The following is a 16,553-nucleotide window of genomic DNA, read 5'->3' on the forward strand; positions in this document are numbered from 1 at the left end:
ACAGGCCAGTACATCAGGAGACGTGGAGGAGGCCGTAGGAGGGCAACAACCCAGCAGCAGAACAGCTACCTCCGCCTTTGTGCAAGGAGGAGCACTGCCAGAGCCCTGCAAAATGACCTCCAGCAGGCCACAAATGTGCATGTGTCTGCTCAAACGGTCAGAAACAGACTCCATGAGGGTGGTATGAGGGCCCGACGTCCACAGGTGGGGGTTGTGCTTACAGCCCAACACCGTGCAGGACGTTTGGCATTTGCCAGAGAACACCAAGATTGGCAAATTTGCCACTGGCGCCCTGTGCTCTTCACAGATGAAAGCAGGTTCACACTGAGCACATGTGACAGACATGACAGAGTCTGGAGACGCCGTGGAGAACGTTCTGCTGCCTGCAACATCCTCCAGCATGACCGGTTTGGCGGTCATGTTCAAGGAGGAGGAACTGAGAAGTGGTCTGTGGTCACCACTTGCAGAACCACTCCTTTATTGGGGGTGTCTTGCTAATTGCCTATAATTTCCACCTTTTGTCTATTCCATTTGCACAACAGCATGTGAAATTTATTATCAATCAGTGTTGCTTCCTAAGTGGACAGTTTGATTTCACAGAAGTGTGATTGACTTGGAGTTACATTGTGTTGTTTAAGTGTTCCCTTTATTTTTTTGAGCAGTGTCCATAGAGCAGAGTAGGACGTTCTACTATGGAGTCAGATTAGATTATTGTAAATGTATAGAACAGTTATGAATATCTCACTCGATATTCTTCGTCTAAATGCCAGGGATGACATCATTATCTCAGAAGGGTGCTGGTGATGATGTTAGGTGGTGAACTCTGTCTCTGCAACATCTCATCTCCTCCGGTCTCTAAATGTCAAGTCTCTGGTGCTCAGACTGTCTTCAGCTGTTACACACCCACCCTCAATCTAGGATCTCTCTCTCTCTCTCTCACACACACACGCACACAAACACACACACATATGCATAAACACATGCAAATGCCATGCTAATGCTGCTACAGTGGCCAGAGAGAGCACCTAGATCTTCTGCAAAGATTCTGTCAGACCTGGGCCCTGACAGTAAATCTCAGTAAGACAAAAATAATGGTGTTCCAAAAAAGGTCAAGTTGCCAGGACCACAAATACACATTCCATTTAGACACCATTGCCCTGGAGCACACAAAAAACGATACATACTCTCGGCCTAAACATCAGCGCCACAGGTAATTTCCACAAAGCTGTGAACGAGTTGAGAGACAAGGCAAGAAGGGCCTTCTATGCCATGAAAAGGAACATACGATTCGACTTAGCAATTAGGATCTGGCAAAAAAAAATTGAATCAGTTATAGAACCCATTGCCCTTTATGGTTGTGAGGTCTGGGGTCCGCTCACCAACCAAGAATTCACAAAATGGGACAAACACCAAACTGAAACTCTGCATGAAGAATTCTGCAAAAATATCCTGTGTCCAACGTAAAACAGCAAATAATGCATGCAGAGCTGAATTAGGCCGATACCCGCTAATTATCAAAATCCAGAAAAAAGCTGTTAAATTCCACAATTCCACAAAAGGAAGCGATTCCCAAACCTTCCATAACAAAGCCATCAGCTACAGAGAGATGACACTGGAGAAGAGTCCCCTAACAAGCTGGTCCTGGGGCTCTGTTCACAAACACAAACAGACGCCACAGAGTACCAGGACAGCAACACAATTAAACCCAACCAAATCATGAGAAAACAAAAAGATAATTACTTGACACATTTAAAATAATTTACAAAAAACAGAGCAAACTAGAATGCTATTTGGCCCTTAATATAGAGTACACAGTGGCAGAATACCTGATCACTGTGACTGACCCAAGCTTAAGGAAAGATTTGTCTATGTACAGACTCAGTGTGCATAGCCTTGCTATTGAGAAAGGCCAACGTAGGCAGACATTTCTCTCAAGAGAAGACAGGCTATGTGCACACTGCCCACAAAATGAGGTGGAAACTGAGCTGTAAACTGAGCTTTCTAACCTCCTGTCAAATGTATAACCATATTAGAGACACATATTTCCCTCAGATCACACAGATCCACGAATAATTTGAAAACAAACACAATTTTGACAAACTCCCATATTTTTTATTTATTTTGATGAACACCAAAAAAAAAAGAAGATAAACGACTGTAACGTTCTGCAGGCTACACAGTAACTGTACAAAAACAAGATCCCACACACTAAGGTGGGGCAAAAAAGGCTGCCTAAGTATGATCCCCAATCAGAGACAACGATAGACAGCTGCGTCTGATTGGGAACAATATCCGGCTAACAAAGAAATAGACGAACTAGAATGCCCACCCAAATCACATCCCGAGCTAACCAAATAGAGAAATAAAAAGGCTCTCTAAGGTCAGGGCGTGACAGTACCATCCCCCAAAGGTGCGGACTCCGGCTGCAAAACCTGACTCTATAGGGCTGGGCATGTATCCTCGGTGGTGGCTCCGGTTTGGGACGTAGCCCCCGCTCCGCACGCTGATCCCTCCGCTTCCGTGGAACTGGACCGTGGATCATTGCCGGAGGAACCGGACCGTGGATCATCGCCGGAGGCTCTGGACTGGGAACCCCCGCCGGAGGCGCTGGACTGAAGACCGCCGCTGGAGGCTCTGGACTGCCGAACGCCGCTGAAGGCTCTGGACTGCCGAACGCCGCTGGAGGCTATGGACTGCCGACCGCCGCTGGAGGCTCTGGACTGCAGACCGTCGCTGGAGGCTCCGGACTGCGGACCGTCTCAGGAGGTTCCGGACCGTGGACCGTCTCAGGAGGTTCCGGACCGTGGACCGTCTCAAGAGGTTCCGGACCGTGGACCGTCTCAAGAGGTTCCGGACCGTGGACCGTCTCAAGAGGTTCCGGACTGTGGGTCGGCTCAGGAGGTTCCGGGCCGTGGGCCGTCTCAGGAGGCTTCGTGCCATGGATCATCACTGGAGGCTTCGGGCCATGGATCATCACTGGAGGCTTCGGGCCATGGATCATCAATGGAGGCTTCGTGCGTGGAGCAGCCACAGGACGTACTGGACCATGGAGGTGCACTGGAGGTCTGGAGCGTAGAGCTGGCACAACCTGTTAAGGCTGAATGCTCACTTTAGCCCGGCAAGTGCGGGGTGCTGACACAGGACGCACTGGGCTGTGCAGGAGCACTGGAGATACCCTGCATAGAGCTGGTGCAGGATATACTGGGCCGTGGAGGCGCACTGGAGGTCTGGAGCGTAGAGCTGGCACAACCTGTCCTGGCTGGATGCTCACTTTAGCCCGGCAAGTGTGACGCGCTGGCACAGCACATGCTCTGGGCTGTGAAGGCGCACTGGCGACACAGTGAGTAGAGCCCGCGCAGGATATCCTGGACCGAGGAGGCGTACTGGAGACCAGGAGCGCTGAGCCGGCACAACCCTTCCTGGCTGGATGCTCACTTTAGCCCGACAGCAGGCACAGAACGCACCGGGCTAAGGGTGGGCACTGAAGGCACGGTGTGCAGAACCGGAAAACATGGTATCTGAACCGTGACCAGCTCTTCATCGTAATTACAGGGAGTTGGTTCTTGTTCCCAACTTTGCTCCGCTCGCCACCCCGTGTCCCCCCCCCCCCCCCCCCCCCCCCCCCATTTTTTTTTTTTGAGGCTGCCTCTCGGGCTTCCGTCGTTTCCTTGATTCCTGGTTTCGTCGCCGTTGTTCCTCCCTCGCTGCCTCCGCCTGCTCCCATGGAATGCGATCCCTTCCGGCCTGGGTCTCCTCCCACGTCCAGGATCCCTTACCATCCAGGATATCCTCCCATGTCCAGGATGTCTCCTCCTCCTGGCCACCCTGCTTGGTCCGTTTGTGGTGGGATCTTCTGTTAAGTCCGTTTTTGGAATGAGACCAAGGCGCAGCGTGGTGAGCGTCCATCTTTCTTTATTTTGATGAACACCAAAAAAAACAACTAAAGATAAACGACTGTAACGTTCTGCAGGCTACACAGTAACTGTACAAAAACATATCTACTGGTTGAAATACCAGTGTCCCATCACAGCAGCAGTATTTGTGAACTGTTGCCACAAGAAAAGGGAAACCAGTGAAGAACAAACACCATTGAAAATACAACCCATATTTATGTTTATTTATTTTCCCTTTTGTACTTTAACTATTTGCACGTAATATGACATTTGAACTGTCTTAATTGTTTTGGAACTTTTGTGAGTGTAATGTTAACTGATCATTTGTATTGTTCATTTAACTTTTGTTTATTATCTACTTCACTTGCTTTGGCAATGTTAAACATATGTTTCTCAAGCCAATACAGCCCTTGAATTGAATTGAGATTAGAGACAAACAAAGAGGAAGGAGGGATGGAGAAGATTGTTAATCCCAACATAAGAGACAGCAGACGGGAAATAAGTTTGTCTTTCATTTTTGATGAAGGAAATGAAAGAAAAGAAGTACATGTGAAGTAATGTTAGAGACCAGGGAAGTATGAAAGTAGGGTTAGAAATACATGTGCATGTACACACACACACACACACACACACACACACACACACACACACACACACACACACACACACACACACACACACACACACACACACACACACACACACACACACACACACACACACACACAAACAACAAACTGAAATGATGAATGAACAGATGCATATTGTGGTGTACCCGCTGCAACGGCCTTTGAAACAAAGAAACTCAGGATTCAGGAGTACACTTGCGTTGAAAATCAAACCTTCTGAAAATGCCAAAGTATGAATGAATTTTGAGGTGAGACAACAGAGGAAGGGAATATGTTTTAAACATGTTGTTGTCTCCGAGTGTGTGTGTGGTGTGCTGTCTGCTGGATCTGCGTTGTGCGGGGGGGAAAGACAGACGGCCAATAACTCACGCTGGGAAGACATGTCATTTTCTCCCCTCCCTTTCCAAAGCCAATCACTGTTCCTATGCCAACAAGCCCCTCAGATGTTGAGAATGGGAGTGAGTGTGAGAGAGAGAGAGATAGAGAGAGAGAGAAATATAGAGAGAGAGTGAGTGAAGAGAGAGAGAGCGTGAGAGAGCGTGAGAGAGCGAGAATGAGAGAGAGAGAGATGGAAAACAAACATTTGAACAAATTTGAAATATAAAACCTGATAGGATGAGGGAAAAAACAGATATAAAACCTGATAGGATGAGGGAAAAAACAGATATAAAACCTGATAGGATGAGGGAAAAAACAGATATAAAACCTGATAGGATGAGGGAAAAAACAGATATAAAACCTGATAGGATGAGGGAAAAAACAGAGACAAAAAAGGGAGACCTCCATGTGTCATTCAACTCAAACTAACTTCAGACACACACACACACACACACACACACACACACACCCTAATCCAATATGGCGACGCACAATTGGCACAGCGTCATCCGGGTTAGGGGAGGGTTTGCCCGGGGTAGGACATCATTGTAAAATGAGAATTTGTTCTTAACTGATTTGCTTAGTTAAATAAGTGTTCAATTAAGAAAATGAAAAATCTGAGTTAATGACCCACTTCACCAACTAAACCAAGGCCATGGAAATGAAGAGTGAGAGGGTTAAAGTGTTGAGTAGGCCTGATGGGTGGAGTAATGCTCCCCTCTTTTCTCACGTTCTCTCCATCCCACTCGTTCTCTCATTAGGCTGAAAGAACCACATCAGCAGAAAGGAGAGGCAGCAGCTCTGAAATGCCACTTTTGGCTGACTCCGCTGTCGCGCTGACTGCACACACATACTGTACACACACACACGCAACATATGAACGGGCAAGAGTGTGTTTGTACGTTAACATATTATTACATATAACGGTGACTTCATTCAGACGAGGCTGCAACGTAAACGAATGGGGCCGTAGCGAAAGTGTTGCATCAAAATCCGGGGGGGGGAACTAAGTTTCGATTCAGCGTTGACTGACATGGTAATGGACTAATAGTATTAGAGAAAAGATGGGGAAAAAACGGACCCCTCTGACGCGGTTCGTTACATCGTGACGTGTCACGACGTAACGTACGGCACCCATTTGCAACTCATTTTGTGCCGTACAGCCTCTTTCCACCAGGGGTAGCCCTTATCCCGCATATTAAAAACAACAAAGGGACAAGGTAAGGGGTGAGGGGGATACCTGGTCAATTGTACAACTGAATGCATTCATTTTTTTGTCATCACCCCAAGCCACCATGACTCTCAAAAGCCGCGGCAGCCGCCGTTTACATTGGAATATAACTTTAGCGCCGCTCTAAAATCCTGATTCAAATTTGACACAAACATTCAAATAGTAAATGACACATTATATAAACTCTCTATAGTGTTTTATTTACATTTTAGACGTGATAAGTTCGACAGATCGGGTGAAAAAAAGTTGTTTCCCCACACGACATGTCTCCCCGTTTCATTATCACGCAATAGGTTTAGCTTCCCCACCCGCCATTTTTTAAAAGACCTGACAGCGCTCATTGCCTTCTTCAATCATTCAGGGACGGGCATCATGAAAGTCTCGTCATTCATTTTGCTGGAAAGGGGAGAAATTGTGCTTTACAATGGTATTGATATTACAGTTGATCTGGAAGAATTATGTTTTTTGGGTGCTAAAATGAGGTCAATTGTATGGACAGGAGGGATGTACAAAAGTTAGTTAATTACCGTCACCGTGGATAAATGGCAGCATTCGCGCAAAACTGGAAGCGCGAACCAACGCATTTAACCATGGCAAGTTGACTGGGAATATGGTCAAATACAAACAGTGCAGTTATTCCCTCCGTAAGGCAGAGACAAAGTGGAGCCGCAATTCAACGGCTCAGACATGAGACGTATGTGGCAGGGTCTACAGACGATCACGGATTACACGGACACCGACGTCTTGCTCCCAGACAAGCTAAACACCTTCTTCGCCCACTTTGAGGATAACACAGTGCCACCAACGCGGCCCGCTCCATAGGACTGTGGGCTCTCGTTCTCCGTGGCCGCACGCTTCCAACTCAATCACCAAGTTTGCAGACGACACAACAGGAATAGGCCTGATTACCAACAATGGTGAAACAGCCTAGAGGGAAGAGGTGAGGGCACTGGCAGAGTGGTACCAGGAAAATAATCTCTCCATTAACGTCAACAAAACAAAGAAGCTGATCGTGGACTTCAGGAAATAGTACGCCCCTATCCACATCGACGGGACCGCAGTGGAGAATGTGGAAAGCTTGAAGTTCCTCTGCGTAAACATCACTGACAATCTGAAATGGTCCACCCACACAGACAGTGTGGGGAAGAAAGGGCAACCTTCAACCTCAGGAGGCTGAAGAAATTCGGCTTGGCCCCTAAGACCCTCACAAACTTTTACAGAAGCACAATTGAGAACATCCTGTAGGGCTGTATCACTGCCTGGTGATACAGAGGGTGGTGTGGTCTGCCGAACACATCACCGGGGGAACACTGCTTGCCCTCCAGGACAACTACAGCAACCGATGTCACAGGAAGGCCAAAAAGATCATCATGGACATCAATCACCCGTGCCACGGCCTGTTCACCCCGCTATCATCCAAAAGGGGAGGTCAGTACAGGTATATCAAAACTGGGACAGAGAGAAAAACAGCTTCTATCTCAAAGCCATCAGATTGTTAAATAGCCATCACTGGCTGGCTACCGCCCGGTTACTCAGCACTACACCTTAGAGGCTGCTGCCCTACATACATAGACATGGAATCACTGGCCACTTTAATAATTGAACAGCAGTCACTTTAATAGTGTTAACATACTGCTTTACTCATCTCATATGTAAGCTCAGTAAAAAAAAGAAACGTCCCTTTCTCCGGACCCTGTCTTTAAAAGATAATTCATAAAAATCCAAATAACTTCACAGATCTTAATTGTAAAGGGTTTAAACACTGTTTCCCATGCTTATTCAATGAACTACAGACAATTAATGAACATGCACCTGTGGAACGGTTACAGACGGTAGGCAAATAAGGTCACAGTTATGAAAACTTAGGACACTAACAAGGCCTTTCTACTGACTCTGAAAAACACCAAAAGAAAGATGCCCAGGGTCCCTGCTCATCTGCGTGAACGTGCCTTAGGCATGCTGCAAGGAGGCATAAGGACTGCAGATGTGGCCAGGGCAGTAAATGGCAATGTCCGTATTGTGAGACGCCTAAGACAGCGCTACAGGGAGACAGGACGGACAGCTGATCGCCCTCGCAGTGGCGGGGAGACAGGATCGGTACATCCGAACATCACACCTGCGGGACAGGTAGAGGATGGCAACAACAACTGCCTGAGTTACACCAGGAACGCACAATCCCTCCATCAGTGCTCAGACTGTCTGCAATAGGCTGAGAGAAGCTGGACTGAGGGCTTGTAGACCTGTTGTAAGACAGGTCCACACCAGACATCACCAGCAACAACGTTGCCTATGGGCACAAACCCACTGTCACTGGACCAGACAGGACTGTCAAAAAGTGCTCTTCACTGACGAGTCACAGTTTTGTCTCACCAGGGGTGGTGGTCAGATTCACGTTTATCGTCGAAGAGTGAGCGTTACACTGAGGCCTGTACTCTGGAGCGGGATCGATTTGGAGGTGGCGGGTCCGTCATGGTCTGGGGCGGTGTGTCACAGCATTATCGGACTGAGCTTGTCGTCGTTGCAGGCAATCTCAACTCTGTGCGTTACAGGGAAGACATCCTCCTCCTTCATGTGGTACCCTTCCTGCAGGCTCATCCTGACATGACCCTCCAGCATGACAATGCCACCAGCCATACTGCTCATTCTGTGCGTGATTTCCTGCAAGGCAGGAATGTCAGTGTTCTGCCATGGCCAGCGAAGAGCCTGGATCTCAATCCCATTGAGCACATCTGGGACCTGTTCGATCGGAGGGTGAGTTGTAGGTGCCTTGCTGGAAGAGTGGGGTAACATCTCCCAGCAAGAACTGACAAATCTGGTGCAGTCCATGAGGAGGAGATGCACTGCAGTACTTATTGCAGCTGGTGGCCACACTAGATACTGACTGTTACTTTTGATTCCCCCCCCCCCCTTTGTTCAGGTATACATTATTACATTGCTGTTAGTCACATGTCTGTGGAACTTGTTCAGTTTATGTCTCAGTTGTTGAATCTCACTATGTTCATACAAATATTTACACCTGTTAAGTTTGTTGAAAATAAACGCAGTTGACAGTGAGAGGATGTTTCTTTATTTGATGAGTTTATATACTGTATTCTATTCTACTGTACTTTAGTCAATGCCACTACGACATTGCTCGTCCAAATATTTATATATTTCTTAATTCCATTCTTTTACTTTTAGATTTGTGTATTGTTGTGAATTGTTAAGATACTACTGCACTATTGGAGCTCGGAACACAAGCTGTCACGGATCCCTCCGGAACTTTCATTACGCACACCTGGCCCCTATTCCCAGTGATTAGTAATTGTATAAGGTGCCCTTGGTTAACCATTGTTCTGTCGATTATTGTTACTAGGTTCGTTGGTGTGTGTGAGTATCTGTGCTGTGTATTTGGGCTTTCGTGCCCTTGTGGATTTCGCAGATGATTAAAGGTCTCGTCCCGTGTGATAATCATTGTGCGCTGGTGTTATTTATTTGAGGTACTCCTCTCTCTTTTGTTTGGGTTTCAACCCTGTGTTTTGTTATGTGTTTGTTTGGTCTTTGCCCCCGTGAATTTACACTGTACTACGTAATATGGGCTGAATAAAAAACTCTATTATGCATTCCTGCGCCTGTCTTCCGATCCCTTCATACTGTACCAACGTGATAGAATAATCGACCATTAACTTCACTAGGGTAGGGGGCAGCATTCGGAATTTTGGGTGAAATGCATTCCCAAATTAAACTGCCTGCTTCTCAGGCCCAGAAGATATTATATGCATATAACTGGTATAGTTGAATAGAAAACACACTAAAGTTTCCAAAACTGTTAAAATAGTGTGTGAGTATAACAGAACTGATTTGGCAGGTGAAAACCTGAGAAAAATCCATTCAGGAAGTATTTTCTTTTTTGGTTTGGTAGTTTTCTATTCAATGCCATTACAGTATCCATTGACTTAGGACTCAAATTGCAGTTTCTATGCCTTCCACTAGATGTCAACAGTCTTTAGAAATTGTTTCAGAAAAATGGAGAAGTAAGAGCAGTCTGAATGAGTCACAAAGCTTTTTCGTGCGCGAGACCGAGAGAGTGCGTTTCTTGTTTACCTTTTAAATTGACGACGTTATTGTCCTGTTGAAATAGTATCTATTATTTAGGCTAAAAACAACCTGAGGTTTGAATATAAATATCGTTTGACATGTTTCTATGAACTTTACGGATACAATTTGGATGTTTTTGTCTTCCTGTTTTGACTGCGTGACTGTTTGTAATGATTTGTCTAGTGGGCTATGTTGTCAAATAATCGTAAGGTATGCTTTCGCCGTAAAGCATTTTTTAAATCTGACACCGTGGTTGGATTCACAAGAAGTTAATCTTTAAACCTATGTAAAATATGTTTTGTTTTCTGAATTTTTATAATGAGTATTTCTGTATTTGAATTTGGCGCCCAGCAGTTTCACTGGCTGTTGAAGAGGTGGGACGCTACCGTCTCACGTGCCCAAGAGAGGTTAAGGGAGACAGCGGGAATGGCCCGTCCGACGACGCTCCGACTGGTCCATCCAGTGCCGCCGCAACTTCGGCAGCTGCAACTGGGCCGCCGGACGCCGTCAGAACCGGTCCGTCCAACACCACTCCTACTGGTCCGTCCGACACCACCGCAACTTCGGCAGCTGCAACTGGCCTAAAACTAACCTGTCTCACGACGGTCTAAACCCAGCTCACGTTCCCTATTAGTGGGTGAGCAATCCAACGCTTGGTGAATTCTGCTTCACAATGATAGGAAGAGCCGACATCGAAGGATCAAAAAGCGACGTCGCTATGAACGCTTGGCCGCCACAAGCCAGTTATCCCTGCCACAAGCCAGTTATCCCTATGACACAACTTTGGCAGCTGCATTGGGTCCTGATCGACCCGCACTGCGTTCCCGTGATCATCCTCTAGACCGGTGTCGTTGTGCCGCTAGTGCAGCGCGTCTGTGGTGGGGGTGGGGTCACTGTCACGGATCCCTCTGGAACGTTCATTTCATTTCATTACCCCTATTACGCATTCCTGTGCCCGTCTCCCAAATCTCTTCATACCAACGTGACACAAGCATTTCGCTACACCCACAATAACATCTGTGTATGTGATCCATTTATTTTGTTGAATTTTTTATTACCGTGTACACACACATATATCTTACCAAACTCGACTTATTCCACTGCCTTGGTTAGTGCATAGGGCACACATGTATGTGCATAGCGTACCGCACACACTCCTGTGCAGACTGACAAAAGACACACACGGTTAACGTCCCTACTGAGGGGTGACCATGGGGGTGAGGGAAAGTAAAGCATGTGCTTGGTCAACAGAAAATCTTCCCCACTACATGCTAGTGGGCCCACTGGAGTCGTGATATTTAGTACACACACACACACACACACACACACACACACACACACACACACACACACACACACACACACACACACACACACACACACACACACACACACACACACACACACACACACACCAGCCAGGGTGTTTTTTATTAAGAACATTTGTCACCTATGGCTGCCTGTGACCCTTTCTCTGTGCGGAGGACAAAGCAGTGTGATAGTGCCAAGCACCACACTAACCCCCTGCACTGGCACACCATCTACTCTCACTCTCAGGATATTGAAGTGTTGGCACTACTGAAGCGTGTGTGTGTGTGTGTGTGTGTGTGTGTGTGTGTGTGTGTGTGTGTGTGTGTGTGTGTGTGTGTGTGTGTGTGTGTGTGTGTGCGTGTGTGCGTGAGAGCATCTGTGTGTGCATGTGAGAGCACATACAGTATGCTGTATGTATGCGCTGCACCCCATTCAAATTAAATCTGCCCACGATCCAATTACATCCCAATGAGATGCTTCAGTGTGATTTCCTGAGATAGAGAATATGCTGCATCCCATGAAAGGTCATTATACAAGACAGGATTAAGGCCTGATCCATTTTCCTAACTCCAATGGTTTACTCTACCATAAGGGCTTATAATTGCAGAGAAGCAAAGTCTAGTCTAGCTATTGATGGGTACTGGTCTAATGAGGAAATGCAGAAGTGCTGCTTAACATACTTTGTCATTCATAGGCCCCAAAACTCACACACACACACACACTGACACAAAGATAAAGAGCTATGGAAGGTTAGGAAGGCATCTCTATTCATCTGTTTTACATAATAGCACTATCCCTGGAAGACCTCCTGTCATACTGTCAGACCCTGCAGCACAACACTCTACTCTCTCTACTACAGTGACAGGAAGGCCATGTCATATTACCCTCTTTTTCTAACAATAACAACAACAAAGGCCATATGGCTCTCCATTGCAACATCTGGGGTCAAGCCCATGGTCTTACCTTCATGAGGACAGACTCGCTGAGCTTCTCTCTGTTGACGATCTTGATGGCCACTTTCTGACACGTGACACAGTGGATTCCCAGCTTCACCAGGCCTGAAACACACACGTTAGCAAATAGTGTGTCAAACACACACACACACACAAATATACACAGTGAAGACCGTCAAACACATAATAAACGCACAGACACACACAAAGCAAAGAGGGTCCAACGCACAATAGCCGAATGAGTAGGCCTGTCTTGTTCGAACCAGTTGTGTCAGGTGTTTTTGTGCTGGGCTGAAACAAAACCCTGCAACAACACACAGTGACTCCGAGAACAGAGTTACCTTTGCCTTGTGTGTATCGAACAAAGTCCCACTGAAGGGAACCAGAGTAAATGTCAGTGAGTAGGGACTAAAGCCCTGGTCATCTCGCTCAGAGAAAGAACACACACACATACAGATGAAAAGAGAGAGCATCGGTCAGCCCACAACAACTCCATAATAGAAAACATCCCTCATAAAGCTCCTCGTAAAAAAAAAAACACTGTACGAAAGCCCACAGAGCCGCGCGAGGCCAACGTCTCCCATCTCGCCATTTTGCATCTCAAAGTAAATGTCAACTTCTACATGAACAGCAACATGAAAGAATCAATGCAGAGAAAGCAATAGCTTTATTTTATGACACACACACACACACACACACACACACACACACACACACACACACACACACACACACACACACACACACACACACACACACACACACACACACACACACACACACACACACGCACACACAATGGCGACATCTATCTTTTTCAAAGGGTTGAGCCTGGGGATAGGGTGTCACTTTCCTAATAAAAGGTCTGCATCTAAATACCACCACACACTGCATATGCACCGCTTTTATTACCCGGCATACATATTTCAGAGGAGATGTACATATCCTACATTTGACGTGTGATTTCCCCATGGGTTTCCCCAAAGGTGCGAGGAAACTGGGAGACCGGGGCCGTAAACACCAGTGGCTTTGAGCCAAGATGGCAGCCGCAGGGCTCTTTTATGTTCGGCAGTTAGAGCCGGAATGGCATCCAGGACGACATTCACAACGTGCCATTGATCTTGCTGTCAGCGGAGCTCGGGGACTGCTGCTCGATTGCCTGGCCAACATGGGTTAGAAACCCCGGCAACCACTTTACGCCAGGTAATGAATATTTGATATTGATGTAATTGCCTCGAATAGATTGTGCGTGTGGGTGTGCGTGCGTGCGTGCGCGTGTGCGCGTGACGACACCAAAAGGCAAACACAGGAGTGTGAGTCATCAGTGAAAGAACAGGAAAATAGGGGAAATATGCTGAAAGAGATTGGAGAATGAAAAGGAGATGACGTGCGCTCAGTGAAGCTGTGGGCTTTAAAGAGAGAGCGTGAGAGAGATAATCTCATTGAATCAGCCAGGCACATATTGTATTGTGACAAGCCAAATATACGGTTGAAGTCAGAAGTTTACATACACCTTAGCCAAATACATTTTAACTCAGTTTTTCACAATTCCTGACATTTAATCCAAGTAAAAATTCCCTGACTTAGGTCAGGTAGGATCACCACTTTATATTAGATAATGTGAAATGTCAGAATAATAGCAGAGAGAATTATTTATTTAAGCTTTGATGTCTTTCATCACATTCCCAGTGGGTCAGAAGTTTACATACACTCAATTAGTATTTGGTAGCATTGCCTTTAAATTGTTTAACTTGGGTTAAACATTTTGGATAGCCTTCCACAAGCTTTCCACAATAAGTTGGGTGAATTTTGGCCCATTCCTCCTGACAGAGCTGGTGTAACTGAGTCAGGTTTGTAGGCCTCCTTGCTCGCACACACATTTTCAGTTCTGCCCACACATTTTCTATAGGATTGAGGTCAGGGCTTCTCTGTATACATCAATGATGTCGCTCTTGCTGCTGGTGATTCTCTGATCCACCTCTATGCAGACGACACCATTCTGTATACCTCTGGCCCTTCTTTGGACACTGTGTTAACTAACTTCCAGACGAGCTTCAATGACATACAACTCTCCTTCCGTGGCCTCCAACTGCTCTTAAATGCAAGTAAAACTAAATGCATGCTATTCAACCGATTGCTGCCCGCACCTGCCTGCCCGTCCAGCATCACTACTCTGGACAGTTCTGACTTAGAATATGTGGACAACTACAAATACCTAGGTGTCTGGTTAGACTGTAAACTCTCCTTCCAGACTCAAATTAAGCATCTCCAATCCAAAATAAAATCTATAATCGGCTTCCTATTTCGCAAAACAAAGCATCCTTCACTCATGCTGCCAAACATACCCCCGTAAAACTGACCATCCTACCGATCCTCGACTTTGGCGATGTCATTTATAAAATAGCCTCCAACACTCTACGCAACAAATTGGATGCAGTCTATCACAGTGACATCCATTTTGTCACCAAAGCCCCAAATACTACCCACCACTGCGATCTGAACGCTCTCGTTGGCTGGCCCTCGCTGCATACTCGCCGCCAAACCCACTGGCTCCTGGTCATCTACAAGTCTCTGCTAGGTAAAGCCCCGCCTTATCTCAGCTCACTGGTCACCATGGCAGCACCCATCCGTAGCACGCACTCCAGGAGTTATGTCTCACTTGTCACCCCCAAAGCCAATTCTTCCTTTGGCCGCCTTTCCTTTCAGTTCTCTGCTGCCAATGACTGGAACGAACTGCAAAAATCACTGAAGCTGGAGACTCAAATCTCCCTCACTAGCTTTAAGCACCAGCTGTCAGAGCAGCTCATAGATCACTGTACATAGCCAATCTGTAAATAGCCCATCCAACTACTTCATCCCCATACTGTATTTATTTATATATCTTGCTCCTTTGCACCCCAGTATCTCTACTTGCACATTCATCTTCTGCACATCTACCATTCCAGTGTTTAATTGTTATATTGTAATTACTTCGAAACCATGGCCTATTTATTACCTTACCTCCCTTATCCTACCTCATTTGCACACACTGTATATAGACCTTTTCTACTGTATTATTGACTGTATGTTTGTTTATTCCATGTGTAACTCTGTGCTGTTGTATGTGTCGAACTGCTTTGCTTTATCTTGGCCAGGTCGCAGTTGTAAATGAGAAATTGTTCTCAACTAGCCTACCTGGTTAAATAAAGGTGAAATAAATCAAAAATAAATGGCCACTCCAATACCTTGACTTTGTTGACAACATGATGCTGCCACCCCGGTGCTTCACGATTGGGATGGTGTTCTTCGGCTTTCAAACGTCCCCCTTTTTTCTTCCAAACATAACGATGGTCATTATGGCCAAACAGCTCAAATTGAATCAAATGATGTCAACTAGCCTATCAGAAGCTTCTACAGTCAATACATAATTTTCTGGAATTTTCCAAGCTGTTTAAAGGTACAGTCAACTTAGTGTATGTAAATGTCTGACCCACTGGAATTGTGAAACAGTGAATTATAAGTGAAATAATCTGTCTGTAAACAATTGTTGGAAAAATAACTTGTGTCATGCACAAGGTAGATGTCCTAACCGACTTGCCAAATCTATTGTTTGTTAACAAGAAATTTGTGGAGTGGTTGAAAAACAAGTTTTAATGACTCCAACCTAAGTGTATGTAAACTTCAGAATTCAGCTGTATACAACAGTATATATTACTGATAATTGGATCCAAATTAAAGTAGAATGTGTGAAGCGTATGGATAGACAGTAAAATGATCAACAGTCTTTTTAATCCACCTCTGTTGTAACATCTGAGGTGAGGAGAAATTATCTTCGGTTGTTGGCAGGATGAGAAGATGAGAGCGAGGGGAAGATGAGAGGGGGATGAGGAAAAATATTGTGCACAGTACTGAAAATGACTTAGTTTACAGTTTACACTGAGCTGTATTTCAGTGAGAGTATGAACTACTATGCTGACCAGACCGGACACGTCGCGTGAGCAAACGTCGCAAAATAAATTTAAATATCCAAGCTCACGCGCGCCAACGAGCGTCTGCGACGCCAAGGGCTAAAATAGAACTCATTCCTATTTCTGACGCAGAT

At 45.9% G+C, this 16,553-nt stretch overlaps 1 protein-coding gene across 6 annotated transcripts in view; it reads right to left on the minus strand.

Moving 5' to 3' along the window:
- Positions 1–16,553, minus strand: part of LOC129834281 (serine/threonine-protein kinase BRSK2-like) — a 181,560-nt gene that overhangs the window by 82,678 nt on the left and 82,329 nt on the right. For all 6 annotated transcript variants that reach the window (XM_055899134.1, XM_055899131.1, XM_055899133.1 and 3 more), the window contains exon 2: positions 12,483–12,577. In XM_055899134.1, the coding sequence (XP_055755109.1) occupies positions 12,483–12,577 (95 nt within the window). The remainder of the gene's footprint in view (positions 1–12,482; positions 12,578–16,553) is intronic.

The sequence above is a fragment of the Salvelinus fontinalis genome, chromosome 35 (assembly GCF_029448725.1).
Source record: "Salvelinus fontinalis isolate EN_2023a chromosome 35, ASM2944872v1, whole genome shotgun sequence".
In the NCBI taxonomy this organism is placed as follows: domain Eukaryota; kingdom Metazoa; phylum Chordata; class Actinopteri; order Salmoniformes; family Salmonidae; genus Salvelinus; species Salvelinus fontinalis.